The sequence below is a fragment of the Trichechus manatus genome, unplaced genomic scaffold, assembly GCF_000243295.1.
Source record: "Trichechus manatus latirostris isolate Lorelei unplaced genomic scaffold, TriManLat1.0 scaffold00014, whole genome shotgun sequence".
NCBI lineage: Eukaryota > Metazoa > Chordata > Mammalia > Sirenia > Trichechidae > Trichechus > Trichechus manatus.
Genome location: NW_004443950.1, coordinates 14,312,093 through 14,328,220, shown reverse-complemented (window position 1 = coordinate 14,328,220; position 16,128 = coordinate 14,312,093). Strand labels below are relative to the sequence as shown.

General features: G+C 38.0%; 1 protein-coding gene across 4 annotated transcripts in view; it reads left to right on the top strand.

Annotated features, from left to right (window-relative positions):
• Positions 1-16,128, top strand: part of FTO (FTO alpha-ketoglutarate dependent dioxygenase) — a 430,315-nt gene that overhangs the window by 154,634 nt on the left and 259,553 nt on the right. For all 4 annotated transcript variants that reach the window (XM_004371582.2, XM_023726895.1, XM_023726896.1 and 1 more), the window contains exon 4: positions 650-793. In XM_004371582.2, coding sequence (XP_004371639.1) covers positions 650-793 — 144 coding nt within the window. The remainder of the gene's footprint in view (positions 1-649; positions 794-16,128) is intronic.

Sequence of the window (16,128 nt, the reverse complement as noted above, 5' to 3'; positions counted from 1 at the left end):
ATTGTTGATTCTCTGTTTGGCTTAGTTTTTCGGATCTTTGTTGTGGAGGGACGGCGTGGTGCTTCTGCCTAGACCGCCATCTTGCCGGAGACCTATATATGATTCTATCTTAATGAATAATATTTCGGAAATTTTAAAATTTCAATGCTCTTAAACAGTTTAAAGTATTTGAAGTTACTATTCCTTAATTTTTGGTAGAATTCCTTTTCTGAAACTCTGGGCCTGTATTTTGTTGGAAGATAGTTCTTTGACAACTTCCTGTATTCCTTCTATGGTTTGTTTACGTTTTCTACCTCTTCTGGGGTAAACTTTGGTAATTAACATATTCCTTAAATATTATCCATTTAATTCGTATTCTCTAATTTATTTGCTTGGAATTGAGCAAAATAATCTTTTATCTTCCAAGGTATCAGTAGTTCTTTCTTTATTTACATTATCATATTTATTTATTTATATGACATGAAAAAATAAATGACATGTTAAAAATATTCTACAGTGTGCTTTTAAAAATGTGACACAAAAGCAGGATATACTTTACTTATCATCAATAGATTATTAAAATTTCACTTATTTCTAAAATAACTGTTGTACAACCTAGAAGTTTAGATAAGACATTTCCTTTCTGATCACTTTTTTTCTCTTTTGACAGGCCCTGAAGAGGAAAGTGAGGATGATCCTGATCTTGAAGGCAGAGATCCTGATACTTGGCATGTTGGTTTTAAGATCTCATGGGACATAGAGACACCTGGTTTGGCAATACCTCTTCACCAAGGAGACTGCTATTTTATGCTTGGTAATCTTAGGAGGATCAAAATTATATTGATGTTCTAGTGTCCAAGTTTAGATTATTGAGTGCATATTTTGAATACGTCTTCTGAAGTAATCTTTTCAAGCATTTTATAGTAGTAATGACACTTCTTTATAAGAACATGTAACTAGTTTTATTGAGATATTACTAATTTATCAGTGTGAAGTTTCTTAAATATTTTACTGTGTATACAAGTTCCTGGGAAACCCTGGTGGCATAGTGGTTAAGTGCTACAGCTGTTAACCAAAAGGTCAGCAGTTCGAATACACCAGGCGCTCCTTGGAAACTATGGGGCAGTTCTGCTCTGTCCTGTAGGGTTGCTACGAGTCGGAATCAACTTGACAGCAGCAGGTTTGGTTTTTTATACAAGTTCTTAGTAGTAAGAGTTTTTTTCTAGTTTTGAATGTAGTTTCTTCTCAGGAACAGCTGACCTAACAACAGGGCCTTTCTCTCCACTTGTCATTAGTTCTCTGGGAAGCTATATTTCAGCTGCGGTTAGGCTATCTGAAGCTGTGGAGTTTTATAGGCTTTATTTTTGCTCCTTTGCTCTTAGGTATTTTGTTTTGTTTTAGACTTCCTACTAGTTTTCTGATGCACAGTGTGCAGACATTACCCATTTTTACTCACAGATCTTCCTAGGGCTTATTCTCTCCTTGTTTCTAGTTCCTGATTGTTCAGTGTTTATCTCACTCCTACCTGCCTGGGGGATCTACTCATGTATTGGTTTTGGAGCCAGGAAGCACCAGGGCTCAAGTACAGTATTTATGATAAGAATTAATTCCTAGTTAGTTGGACGTTTGTCCCTGGTACTGTGTAAGGGGAGGTTTTTTTTACTCTTTTATTTTTTACGTTTTTTATTTCAAAATGTTAGCAATTAAATGAATTTACTGTTCAGAAGTGTCCCAGTTTTCATACAAAAATGCTGTGCTACTGATACAGTTGAAAACATTCAATGGCTTCTCCTGCAGAAGAAATTCATAACATCCTCAGGATCAACATGAAACCTGGCCCTGTCCCCACTGGTGGCTTCCCAAGGACTGTGTACCTGTTAGCTGGGGACAGGGTTTGTTTTCTAGGCAATGACTCCCACACACACTAAGGCCCCTCTTCCTCCAGCACAAGCCCCTTGAAATCAATAGCAGCAACTTCCTCATATTTCATGCAGGCCTGGACACAAGGACAAGCTCTCCTCTGTCCCAGGAGTTGCGCCAGCTGGGCCTCTGCTAGCTGCCCACCTCCACCGACTTTAACACCATTCGGGTATACCCAGTCACTAGTCTAGGAAAAAAAATAAAAGATTCTGGGGGAGATATGGAGATGAGTCAATTTGGTCTTTGCATTCTAGGAATTCAGAGCTCTTTAGGTGTTTTTCAAATTTCAGTCATTCGCAGATCAGCTTCGGTGGTTGTCATATCCATGTGCTATCTATACTATTATTTACATACTGTTGCTCTCTAAATAATCTCACTTTTTTCTTTTACTGAAATGAATTTATTTCAGGAGATTTTCTGTCACTACTTTAAATGAAAAACTAGGAAGTAGCCGCTTTCTAGTTAGACATGGCATAATTAGATGGGTTTTATAAATATAAATATAGAGAAACTAAAACAATATTAGTGAGCGTCTATTACTTCTGTTTGATGAAAATCCTGAGTCTGAGTCTTGTTCTGTCTTTGTTAAAAAGGAGATTAGGAACTGTTAGAGAGGTGTTAACCATATTATGGCACCAATCTGAGACTTTAATGTTAGCAGGAGGATATGAAGAGCATTATATAGGGAGTTACTTTCAAATACTATGATTTGGCTTAAGACTCAATGGGTATTAATTTGCCAATAAGGAGGATCAAAATTATATTTTCCTTTGGTTACTTTGTTCAGGAGTTTCTGTTAGCAATTTGCATCTTTAAAAGAAATGAGGGCAAGAATGGTACCATTTTTAATAGGTTTATTATTTTTTTCTGGATATAACAGTAATAAGTACTCAATGAAAAAGGTCTGCTATCTGCCATTTATTCAGCAGTATCTTTTTTTTAATTGTGATTTAGGTGAAAGTTTATAGAGCAAATTATATTTAACAGTATCTTATGTGTTCTTTTCTAGTTAAAACAGCAATATGTGCTCATTGTAGAGAAAATAAACCTGGAAAATATAAAATGAAAGAACATAAAAATCAATATTCATGCCTGATTTAGTATATTCCTTTCTAGTCTTTTTTTCTGTAAATATGTATGTATGTAATAAAGGTAGTAATGTGAATAACTCCACATTTGTTGGAGACTGATGACAAGTCAAACATTTCTTTAATCTTCTCAGTAACCTGGAAAAACTGATTTTAGCTATATTGCAAAAGAAGAAATCAAGGTTAAATGAAGTTACTTAGACATGGTTACACAGCTAGTAAGAAGCCTGAATTAGAACTTGTTATTTTACCCCACTCAGACTCTGATACCCCATTGCCTGGCTACCCTTACATCCCTTTGGGTGCCCTCCTCACCCCACTCAGCCTTTGGCCCTCCCACACACTGCCCCCTGCATGAACGCCTCTCTCTGCTTCACCTAATGGTGTCAGGACTAGGTTGTTCATGAAGAAAAGAAGTGAAGAGGAAGAGGCTTCATTTGTTTCTCATTTCTTTCTAAAGTTATGTTTTTCTTGCCTCAGATATGGATTAATAATGAAAACATTTAATAATTACACTGTCCTTTTAACTTATAATAAACATATGTTTAAAAATACACATTCAGTTCCTTTAGCTATTGCAGGTAATAAACAGAAGAAATGAGTGTTATTTCCTTCAGGTATGGGTGAAATATCTGGTATTCTGCTGAACTGTGCCAAGCACAGCACAATGGACCCAAAGTCTGCATCTAGAATATATTTTCTTATTAAGATTTCATCTTTGATTTGTAGAATGAATCTTCCTCCATCTCCTTTTAAACAAAACAAAATTAAAAGTAACAGTGGTCTGTTGTTGTTCTTGTTGTTAGGTGCTGTCGAGACGGTTCTGACTCATAGAGACCCTGAGTACAATAGAATGAAACACCCCCGGTCTTGCACCATCCTCACAGTCATTGCCATGCTTGAGCTGGGTGTTGCAGTACTGCCTTTTCTTATTATTTTTTAAATCCAGAGAGCACAAGGAGCCCCGTGGAGGGACCTCAGCACTGAGCTGATATCTGAAATCTGAACTTCATAGCACTTTTGAAAAGGAAACAGTTTAGCTCAATTTATAATAATATATTGGTCTGCAGAGGAAGTGCAGACTGAACCCTGCTGTCTCAAGTAAATATACTCCAGGGGTGTCTGATGGGGAACGTGGCGGGTGCCTGTAATAAATCTACTGCCCGTGGAAGTGAGTGAAGGCCCTGCTGGCAGTGCCTGAGGACACGCTTAACTGGGGTTGTCACAGTTTTACTCTTAAATTGGAGTCTTTGCCCTAATCTCAGAGTTAGACATGACCAGATTTGCAAACAGATTTACAATTTTCACTAATTTACCAACTAGGACTTCAAAACACACTTAGAAAAAAAGCAAAACAAAACAAACATGCTCTGGTCTTTCTCAGACTAGGATGATTTACTTTGCCACAGATGTTTTCCATAGACGGAATGTAACCAAGGAGTTAGGGACTTAACAGTGGCTTGGAGACAAACTGTGGGTTTGTTTTCTGTGGAACAGATTATACAGTTCAAGGGACATCAACCAAATTATGTTCATTAACCAGGAGCCGAGTGTGGAGGTAGGCTGTTTCCGGACAAAGGTAAGGGCTAGGGAAACATTTGGGGCAAACTACCTCCCCTCTCCCCAGTTAATTAATTATTTTTACATGCCACTTATTGCATTGGGCAGATCAACTGCAAAAGACCTCTTTAAAGTGTTAAAAAGCAAAGATGTCACCTTGAGGAATGAGGTGTGCCTGACCCAAGCTATGGTATTTTCAGTTGCCTCATATGCATGCGAAAGCTGAACAATGAATAAGGAAGACCCAAGAAGAATTGATGCCTTTGAATTATGATGTTGGCGAAGAATACTGAATATACCATGGACTGCCAGAAGAATGAATAAATGTGTCTTCGAAGCAACAATGGGCTTAAACCTAACGATTGTGAGAATGTCACAGGACTGCGCAGTGTTTTGTTCTGTTGTACATTGGGTCGCTGTGAGTTGGAACTGACTCGAAGGCACCTGTTGACAACAACATTCATGACTCTATCCTGTCTGGTTTCTCTAAACCTAACTAAATCTCATTTTGAATGATCTGCTGTTACTATAATAATCAGTGATTTCAAAACTTCAGTTGCTTAGTAAAAATTCCACTGCAAAAAAGGGTAAGAAAAGAAAAAAAAAAAGTAAATTGAAATGCAGACTTTTGTTTTCTAAATTTTACTTTACCTCACCAAGGGTTTAGGGTAGAATAATGAAAAGACCATGGGATTTACTGTCATGTGACCAGGTTCACTGCATTATCTGTTGGCTGTGCATCCTTAGGACTTCCCTTCATCTCTGCTTCCACTGTAAGACGGGTACTTAGTGGTACTTGATTCCCAGAGTTGTTGTGAAGACCCAATCAGAAAATGTATGGGAAAGTGCTTTGCAAACTATAGTTCAAATGTAGGGGATTATTATGAAGGTTGGGACCTGGGCTATGGTGTTTTGGAGACCCAACAAGGCGAGTACATGATGGAAGAGTGCCGAATGCCGTGTTCTCATCTGCTTTATGCCCTGAGTTTTGCAAGCTTTGCACCTAACTGCTCCATATGTATTTCTGTAGCCACATAAAGGAGCTACAAGAAAGGGAAATCTGACCAACTGATCCTTGAGGGTGAGGAGCCTTAACATCTAGCCATCGTTGAATCAGAGTTCTGTGGTAACTACAGTCTTACCCTGGCTGAGGCTCAGTTTACTTACAGAGCCTGGCCAGTAGTTTTTTATAGATTAGGTTCACCTTCCTTGACATAGCTGTGGCTGGCAGGCACTAAGACCCAGAGCACTGTAACTCTTGATATGGTATAACCTGAAGATATGCCGTGCTTCAATTTTTGGCATCAACGTGGGCACTGTACTTGGATTCTGCGGCCCTGTGTGTGGGAAGAACAGAGGACTCTAGGAGTTTAAAGGCTTTTAACTGGGACTCCCCTGGGACTTAACTTGGAGAGTGTGGTGTCTTCATAAATCTTCCAGGTGGCCCTCAATCCTGCTCCGATTTAGACGTTTTACTCAAAGCAAAAGGCATTTGTTATTTCTTCCTCTGACCCCATTTCCTTTTTCCCCCAATCTCTGACTGACCAACTGAAGTAAAATGTACATGTAATTTATGGTTTAATCATAAATTCAAAATAATTATGCTTTATTACCTCTCATGTGTCTTGAAATGTAGGTGCTATGTTCTGCTTTCTGCCAAGGCAAGGGAATAATACAGAAACAGTAATAAATTATAACTTCAGGCTGCAGTTGGTAAGCTCGAGGAATTGCCATTTAAGTGGAAAGTGCTTGAACAGCCAGTTGAGCACCTGTCATGTTTATTTTCACTTTGAAAAGTAGAAACATGACAGTAGAGTTTCAACTACTTGTCCAGTATGAGCTTATGGTGTTCCTTCTACCTTCTTAGCAACTGCAGTGTTTGCTTCTTGCTAGTCACTTTTTGCAGGGCCAGGGATGTGTCACTTCTTCTGAAACTTTTGCTCTAAAATATGCCCCCAAGTGCTGATATTTTCAAACTTGTGCTGTTTGGTCTGATACCTGATTTTGTTTTTGTGTTTTGCATTCAGTAGCTATAGGGAGAGGGCCATGGCTTGTGGAATATGCTCTGAGGATAGGGACCTGAGTGTGTTTCTGGGTACTACCTTGAGAGAATCTATTCCATCTCCTACTTGCTCATCATACCAACATTCGGTTGGATCACCTTTCTTTGGAATAGGCATAAGTATGGATCGCTTCTAGTTGGTTGGCCAGGGAGCTGTCTTTCAGATTTCTTGGCATAGGCGAGTGGGTACTTCCAGCTTTGCATCTGTTTGTTGAAACATCTCAGTTGTTATTCCATCAATTCTTGGAGCCTTTTTTTTGTCATGCCTTCAGTGCAGCCTGGACCTCTTCCTTCCTGATCTTATGCTACCTCCAATTCTTTTTGGTATAGTGACTGTGTATTCCTCCCATCTTCTTTTGATGCTACCTGCATCGTTTAATATTTTGCCCATAGAATCCTTCAGTATTGCAACTTGAGGCTTGAATTTTTTCTTCAGTTCTTTCAGCTTGAGAGTCAATTTTGACACATAGTGACCCTATAGGACAGAGTAGAGCTGCCCCATTGGGTTTCCAAGGAGCAGCTGGTGGATTCAAACTGCTGACCTTTTGGTTAGCAGCCAAGCTCTGAACCACTGCACCACCAGGGCTGCATATATGTACTAGGAAATGAAAATTTAAACACTTGAGGAAGATCTAAAGTGGAAAGTGAAAAACTCCTTGCCACCTACCCTCATGATCCAGTTCTTAGAGGTAACTGTTTTATAACTGCGTTTGGTTTTTGTTCTTTAAGTGTTTACCCATGTAACCTTTTTTATTTTTATCTTTTATTTTGGTGAAAAATACACAATGAAACATACGCCCATCCCTATAACTTTTAAACATGTGCTTGTACTTCTGTTTCTTCATCTAACAACTTTAAGCACTATCAGTCGTTTCTCCATTAAGAAAAATGAGGAATTTTTTCTCTTAACACTCTACAGTATCTTACTCCTAAGTTTTGTTAGTTAACATTTACTGGAAGTTGTTTTTCTTAATTGGTTACCTTTATAACCAATTTATAGATTGTCTCGGTATTTTAGTATGTAAGATAGGGAATTAAAGTTCTTCTCTTTCAGCTATATTGTTATTTTCACATTATCGAGATTTGTAACAATCACATGCTGGTTTGTAATTTTGCTAAGACTAGCATCCTTTCTCTATAGGTTGATTCTAAAGTTTGAATGCTAGTACATAATGGAGCTATATACGTATTATATACTGAAGAACCAGATAGACTGGATCTATAAGTAGAATATTTAATCCTCTGTAGTAATCACTAAACCTGTGTCAGTTGAAGGGAAATGCTGCAAATGTCAGGTCAAAGTTTTATACTTCACCGGAGACTCAGAATCATGGTACATTTTAGTTTGTGTTTGAACCATGACTTTCTGACGTAGTTCTCCCTCTCTCTGGGAATTTGTAATTGCCTTTCTTTATTATTATTGGTAGAAGAATCATGCTGTGGTGATAACTCTTTGTCACTAGCTGTTTGTCATAAAATCCATTGCTGTTGAATTGATTCCAACTCGTAGCGACCCTATAGGACAGAGTAGAACTGCCCCCATAGGGTTTCCAAGGAGCAGCTGGTGGATTTGAACTGCTGACCTTAGGGTTAGCAGCCAAGCTCTTACTTGCTTAATGCTTTAATAGATTCTGGCTTCTTCACACCCCGTCTAGCACAGTTATACCATACTAGGATTTCTTCTTATTACACTCCTTTGCTAGTTCCATTTTTACTTCCATCCCATGTCTTTTTCTTTCTTGGAAATTTTCTAAAAATGCTTTATATCTACTATTTTATATTCCTAAAGGCAAGGACTGTTTTAGCTTTATATGCTGTATAGCACCTAGCACAGTATTTGAACACAGTAGGTGCTTAATAAATAATTATTGAATTAATGAGTCAATGAATGAACCAAGGATTGGCTTTTCTTCTGTTTTATGGCTTAGCCATACAAATGTACAGGCCATACAGCTTGTCCTTGAAAATGCTTGGTCTTGAAGTCTCTCCCCAAACAGATGGTCATCCACATAATGCTTGGGAGTCTCCAGAGACAGCTTTTTAGAATTTTCCATGGCAGCCTATTCCTTTAGACAGTGACCTGTGCTTTACTTCCCTATATCTGGTCTAAATAACCATGTGACATCACAGAATTTTCCAAATGGACACAGTGTCAGAATCAATCTGTGCCTTCTGCTACAAAGCTTTTTATAAGAAAACTACCAAAGGTAAAAGTGTTGTGTTGGTTTCTTTTAATCTGAGGACGGATGTGTTACTGTGAATTGTGAGGTCTTCTTGTTCTCTTATGTTTCATTCAGTCAGAATCATGCCATATTGTGTAATTCTACATCTGGGTTGGGCGGTTGTGATTTTTTTCATTGGCTAACAGTCTTCATATGCACTCATTTGCTCTCTATTTATGTAGCATAACTCCTAAAAGCATGAGCTGTGGAAAAGCAATTTTCAGGCTTTTAATTACGTTGCATATCCTCTGTGCATTCTTTTTGCCCTTCTAAAGACAGTGGAAGAATGACTGAACAAAACCATTTTCATTTTATTAGATTCTTGCTGAAGCTTTGAACTTAGGGCTAGACCAGGAATGAACTTGACTTTGCTAATTCAGTCAGTCCCTTTAGCAGATTTCAGTGCCAGACTGTTTATCCCATGATGGAAGATTCATTATGTCTTCCTGTGGTAGATAATTCTTCTAGGCCCAACAAACATCTTAACTTTTATTTAAAAATATAAATTATGGGCTTTGGTCAATTCATTTTAGTGGCTTTGTAGTCTGTTCTAATGTTAGTCCTGGCTCAAACCTCTTTCTTTATCTTTCTTCATACTGTTGCCTCCACCTTGCCATATCTTCCCCTCATCTAGACATACGTGTAATTCACCTATTCAGGGACGATATGAAAATGTACTTAACAGCTAGAATGGCAAGGGTACTAACCAATCAGTGTGCATGCCAGCACTTTTCCCCTCTGCACTATAGTTGTTGCTATAGAAGTCTTATTTCACCTACGACTGCTAAACTTTTTGAGAACCAGTACTATATCGTATATGTTTTTGTACTACACCCAGCACTTGGCACATTGCACCTAATAGGAACTTACAATATACAGTCACGTGTCGCTTAACATCCATGATACGTTCTGCGAAATAGGATGTTGTGTGATTTGGATGTTGTGTGAACACCATGTTATATATAACATTGCCTCCTAACAACACTGTCACTCTGTGTTGAAAAGCCTTAAAGCCTGGCATGGACTGGGCCTCCTTATGGATGAAGGTCCTTTTAGACATTCACTTCGAGAATAAGGAGGTTTTGTCCATATGTAAAATTTGCTGGGGCAAATAATTTCCTGCTATAATTAGTTTATCCAAGATTTCAATAAATGATTCTGCTGCCTTCGCATCAGCGCCCGCAGACTCACCAATCACTTTCACATTAAGCAGTGAAAAACATTTGAAGTGCTTGAATCACTCAGAGCTAGCACTAAACTCCATATCGGAGTCTGGTCCTTCTTTTTCTTTAAGCATCTCGAGCAAGCTTCATTCCTTAACAGTGATCGTCAGCTCTGCTGAGAGGGATTCGCTTTTGTATTTTTCCGCAATCCATGTCATTACCAATGTCTTCATATCTTGTATAGGTCCCTCTTGCATTTTCGTTAGCCTTGTAGCTTTTAGTGAAGCTGATCCTTTAACAGGTTGGAGAGTTTTTCTTTGCTATGAGGATCGTAGTGATTGTCCAGTGCAACATCTCTAAATTGCGAGCAATAGCATTCACTAATTTTCCATCTTCGTGTTGTTTAATAACCTTTCGTTTCACTTACAAATTGATACTTTTCCTTTACCTCTTGCTGCTGCTATCACTAGCACTGGTTTTGCTATGTTTGGGAGCCATGATACACTTCACGGTAATATTTTCGAAAGAAACTTAAACAGATAATGCGACGACCTTCAGGAGACGTGTGATACATAAGATTGGATGCAGCTGTCTATGAGTAGAAGCAGTCACTGTTATACGGTAAACTTTTTATTTGTAAGTAGGGTAAGTTCACATTAAGATAATGATAGTACAGTACAGTGCATACATAAGCCAGTAACATAGGTGTTTATGATGACTATCAAGACATACATATTATAGATTATATATGTACTGTACCATTATGCGCATGGCAGTACGGTCGCTTTGTGTACAAGAGACATGAAATACACATGTTGTGTGCAGGAAGCTATTGTGTTTAGTGCATCCGATTGGGATTTCTGAACTCTGTTATAGCCTTATGGGACCACGGATGTATATGCGGTTGGACGTTGCCTGAACGGACATTATGCGGTGCATGACTGTATATAGAGACAACATGCATCTTCCATCTTCCTCAATTGCCAGTGGCAAATTGGATGTGAGATAAGAGTGAATAAAGAGGGAAGTCAGAACATATATGAAGGAAGAGAAATTAGAGGTTTTAAGTGGTTTCTTCTGTTTTATTCATTAACTTTATTTAGGAAGTTCTGGTCCCCACAGTTCATTGGAGCAGTGGGCAGAAGTGATGGCTCTGCATATACGAAGGGAGTAAAGAAGCAAATTGCTTCTTATAACTTTCCTGTCAGCCTCACCTGTCTCTTCTCATCTTTCCATTTCCCCCACCTTCTTTGCTCTCAGATCTCTTGGGAAGACTATTTAGAGTTTCAGCCTGGAAAAGTAAAAAGGGAAGGCAGCCCTTGCCAAAGTGGGATTAAAGTTATTTCTGCATATTTAGAAAGCAAAAATGAATTATTAACCTCAATAATCTAGTTTTCTTCACAACCCAAAAACAAACTAAGCATTCCATAAAAGTTAATTTAAAAAAGCAGGGAAGGAAAGCTGTGTACCTTGAGGTCATCTTCACCTGGGCACTTGTTTTTATGAAGAGTTTTCACTCCCATGGAAAGTTATATTTGGGGGATGATTTATAAAACTAACCAAAGCTATTACTGCCTTCACTGATGGCTGTGTGCTGTTAAAGACACCCTGCTTTAGATCGTTTCCTTTTTATTTGGCAAATACCTTTTTTCTAAGGATCTCTTCATTGAACCTTTAAAAAATAATCATATTTAAATCGTTTTATTTTTTATTAATAAGTACAAAAGTGATAATATATATTACCCAAATATCATACATTTTAAGATACATTCCAGTTTCAGAGATGTTAAATATGTAAAATTGTGTACCTTGGAATTAATGAAATATGGTGCATGTTCAATGTAGAGAATTTACAGATTATAAAACCAAACCAAACCCTTTGCCGTTGAGTCTGTTCCGACTCATAGCAACCCTATAGGACAGAGTAGAACTGCCTCCATAGGGTTTCCAAGGAGCAGCTGGTGGATTCGAACTGCTGACCTTTTGGTTAACAGCTAAGCTCTTAACCACTGCACCACCAGGGCTCCTTACAAACTATAGGAAAGTGTAAAGAAGATAATAAAAATCCATTATAATATCACCACATAGAGATAACATTATTTATAACATTTTAGTCCAATTTCTTCTAGTGTTTCTTTCTGTAAATTTCAGGATATATGGTTCATTTTTCTGTTTTTAGAAAATTAATAAATTAGGTATCGTGTTTTGTATTTTCTTTTCAATACTTTTGTATCTTGAGCATTTTTCTTTATCATTAAATATTCCTTGAAAATGTGTTTTTCAAAAACCGGTTTAAAATAAATCCTCTATCTTTGGACACTTAATTCATGTCAAATTCTTTTATTTCATAACTATTGCTACAGTGAACATCCTTGTACATATGTCTTTGTCTACATCTCTGATTATTTCTCTAGGAAAAATTACTAGAAGTGGAATGCCTGTGTCAGAGAGTGTGAATATTTTAAAACTCTTATTACATATTATGTTGTCAGAATCATTCAGAAAGGTTGTTTTCAATTTACATTGCTACCTCCAGTGTATGAAATGTGGTTATCAATTTATACTTCCACCTACTTCACCTCACCCTAGACAGTGCCAGGTATTACAATTTAAAAATATTGTTTTGTGTTTGATAGGTGACAATAGCGTTCTGTTGTTTTAAATTGCATTTTTTACTTTATTGTTGAGGTTGAACATTTTCCATGTTTATTGTCCATTTGTGTACAGATATCTCCTGCTTTTCAAGTTTGCTTTATGCCACTTTGCTTGTATGAAAGATCTTCATTAGTACCTTGTTTTTCTAACTGAAAGAAATCAGAAGAGGATTTGTGCTTTTATGAAAAAAGACAAAAAGAGGAAATAGTGTTCAGCGTTTGTTTTGCAGCAAGCTGTTAAAAAGTCAGCATGCCCCGAGCAGCGAGAATGGCGTCGCCAAGTGCCTTCCCTGGGAAGTACACTCAACGTTCGTGCTGTTACTGTATGTTAGTGTTATTTTAGGTTTTAGGTGTTATTTGGTATGATGTGTAGGCTAGTTTTGGGGTCTGGGAACGCCCAATGATTTTTCCCATATGAATTAATGTAATTGCTTCTTCCCTTTATGCCATTTTGGCTTATGAAAGGTTTCATACGAACACTTGACTTTCAGATAGCCGGAGAAACCTGTACTTCTTTCTCTTATTCATTGGCTAATCATCTTTTGCCCATTTTTCTGTTGAGGTGTTAGTCTTTTCCTTAACATTCTGCCCACTTCCCAGGTATTTTTTTTAATATATTATTGTGGATTTTTGACTTAGATTTTTAGTATATTATTTTTAACATCTTTATATGTTAGTGTCACCTTGAATGGTTAGGATTCTGGGGTAACATACAGTACTTTCCCCTTAAAAGTTTATAGGTATTGTTCCCATGACATCTGACATTTGATGTTAGGGAGATGTCTGAGGCCGTCCTTGTTTTGGTTGCATTGTTGTAACCTATATTTTCTGTTTAGACATTTGTAATATTTTACATTTATTTTTTGAAAGTTACAATTTGACCAGAATACGTTTAGGTACTTGGTCAGCCACTTTGTAGTACACACTCAGGCCTTTTTGCAACTTTGGAAACTATTTTATTATTTCTTTATTATTCTTTTGTCTCTCTGTATTCTACTTTCTTTTTCTGGGATTCCTATTATATGTATGTTGGGCTCCAGAATCTGTTTCTCATGTCTTTTCTGTTTCAATTTTTCATTTTCCCTTTGAGTTCTAGAAGAATTTCTTGAGTTTAATCACCTACTTCAGCGATTGGACTTTCTGCAGGATGCATTATGCTCTTCATTTCATCTGTCATTTTAAATGAAACATTAGTATTAAAAAAAACAAACAAAAAACTGTTCCAAGTAATACTTCCTGCTATTCCATCTGCCTGTCTGCTGGCCCCATTCTTAGAGACACAGTGCCTCTTGAACCAAGGGTCTTTTTGAAAAATCAGGAATTTTCTAATATGTTTTCCCATTAGTTTGAATAAACTTTTTCAGAAGAGACAGTTTTGATCATTTCTCAAAGTCATTTGTTTCCTTTGAACTATAATATCTTTGTATAGGTCTGCTGATTTCTCCCTGTCTGTTTACCTGTATAGAAAGAGGACTAGTACTGGCTTATAGGCAAGTAGGTGTTGAGGTTGGTCTTGTGAGAGATTAGTATGGAACCATGGCGAAGTCCTTTAATTGAAGGGGAATGGAAGAAAATGTATCTTACACAGCCAGATTAGAGATTTGATAAATGGATGCGTGCTGAAGAACTTGTTTTTAAGCTTTAGGACCACCCCTGGTGTAGCTGCTCACTCCAGTTCCTGAGCAATGCCCGGTTCTCTGGTCAGAGTGGTGGCTTGTACCAGCAGCACCTCCTGGGGCCTGTGAGAACCACAGGTGGTGTGCATATAGTGCTGCCCTACAGAGGCAAGAGGGCTGCCTGCTGTGTGTCCTATAGTCTCCTTCGCCTCCTGCTGTCCACCTTCTGAGTTTGGGGGATGAACACTTCTCTCGGGGCTTGCTTGATGCATTTATTAGTCCTGCTGCTCTTTTAGAGTAGGTGATCACGTGTCTACCTTCTTTGCCCTTCTTTAATCTAATCCTATCTACACTATATCCAGCACAATTTCTCATAGCTTCTGGCAAGTTGAGCACCTTTCCCTAATGTCTAATGTTGGAAGAGGTTTTCATCTATTTTTATATTCCATTGATCATGTCACTGGGATCTAGGAATGGGGCTGATAGAGGCCTGAGTTTATACTGACATCTTGCCAGGAAGCTTCTCCTACCCCTTTCAATGGCTATTAAATTCTGAAAATGTTCTCAGTCATGGATGTCCCCACGTCTAGGAAAAATAAGGTCATAAATATTAAGATTGAGGGATGAGAATGGACAGGTGAGTAAGAATGAAAAGCTTCAGTGATTGTGTGAAGCTAGGGAGATTGGATTTCAGTATTGGGCTTATTTAAGCTCAAAAGAGCCTTTAGCAAAGCTCTTGATTGTTACTTTAAGAAATTTGGGATGAAATAGCCCTGGTGATACACTGTACAGCAAAACCAAGGATGTAAGTGCTGGGTAAATTTAGGGTTAACAGCTATCTCTGTTTGTCCAGGACTGAGGAGGATTCCCAGTAAGTAGCACTTTCAGTGGTAAAACCACGATAGTGCTGGGCATGAATTATGCCTTTGCATCTGTGGCCTTTTATATGAGATGAGATCTAATACTACAAGGCATGTCCAAAGCTCTCCTCACTCACTTCTGGGGTGCGCAGCAATTAGCCAACGAGGACTGAGAACCCCTTTTCTGTTTATGTTTGTTGAATAAATTCTACAAACGCTGATTCCAGTTGGATATAGAGTTAGCCAATATTTAGCTCTATTCTGAGATATCTGTGGCAAATAGACATTCTTTAATGTTGTCTTCCTAAAAGTTATTAGGAATAATCTTTTAAAGCTGGAAATGTCTTATTTAGCACATCCTTTGAGATGCATAATCCAGGAAGCTTCAGCGTCTTTTATAGAGTTAGAGTTTAGATAAATTAGAAGCTCTTAAATGAAAATTACAGGGTTCTTTCTAAAAAGTCATAAAGGATTAGAGACAGTTGGAAGCAATTTCAAAAAAGAGTTGCTTGATTAGAGAGTTGCCAAGGATTTAAGTAAAGGCATAGGCCCCAAAGTATTGCTTCTTATGTTGTGTTTGCCACTTGGCCTGCATCAGATTAATTGCCGCTCAGTGGAACACAAGTACCTGACAGATCTGTTCATTAAGATGGTTTTCCCGCTAATTATGTCTGTAGATCTTAGTATTAATAGCATAGGAGGAATAAGGCTTTTATTTGGGCAGATGAGACTGGCATTTATGTATTTCCTAGAAATTGTTTTTGAGAATCTGGCCTGCGGAAGGACACTCCCTCCCCACCCTCCACCCCCCCCCCCTTTTTTTTTTTGCTTAGCTCTGATGGGTGAGATATTCAGGATCATCCAGAAATGCTTTAGGTGTGGCCTTAACTCAGGTGCTCCTGACCCAAGCCATGGTGTTTTCAATTGCCTGATAGACATTTGAAAGCTGGACAATGAATAAGGAAGACCGAAGAAGAATTGATGCATTTGAATTATGGTGTTGG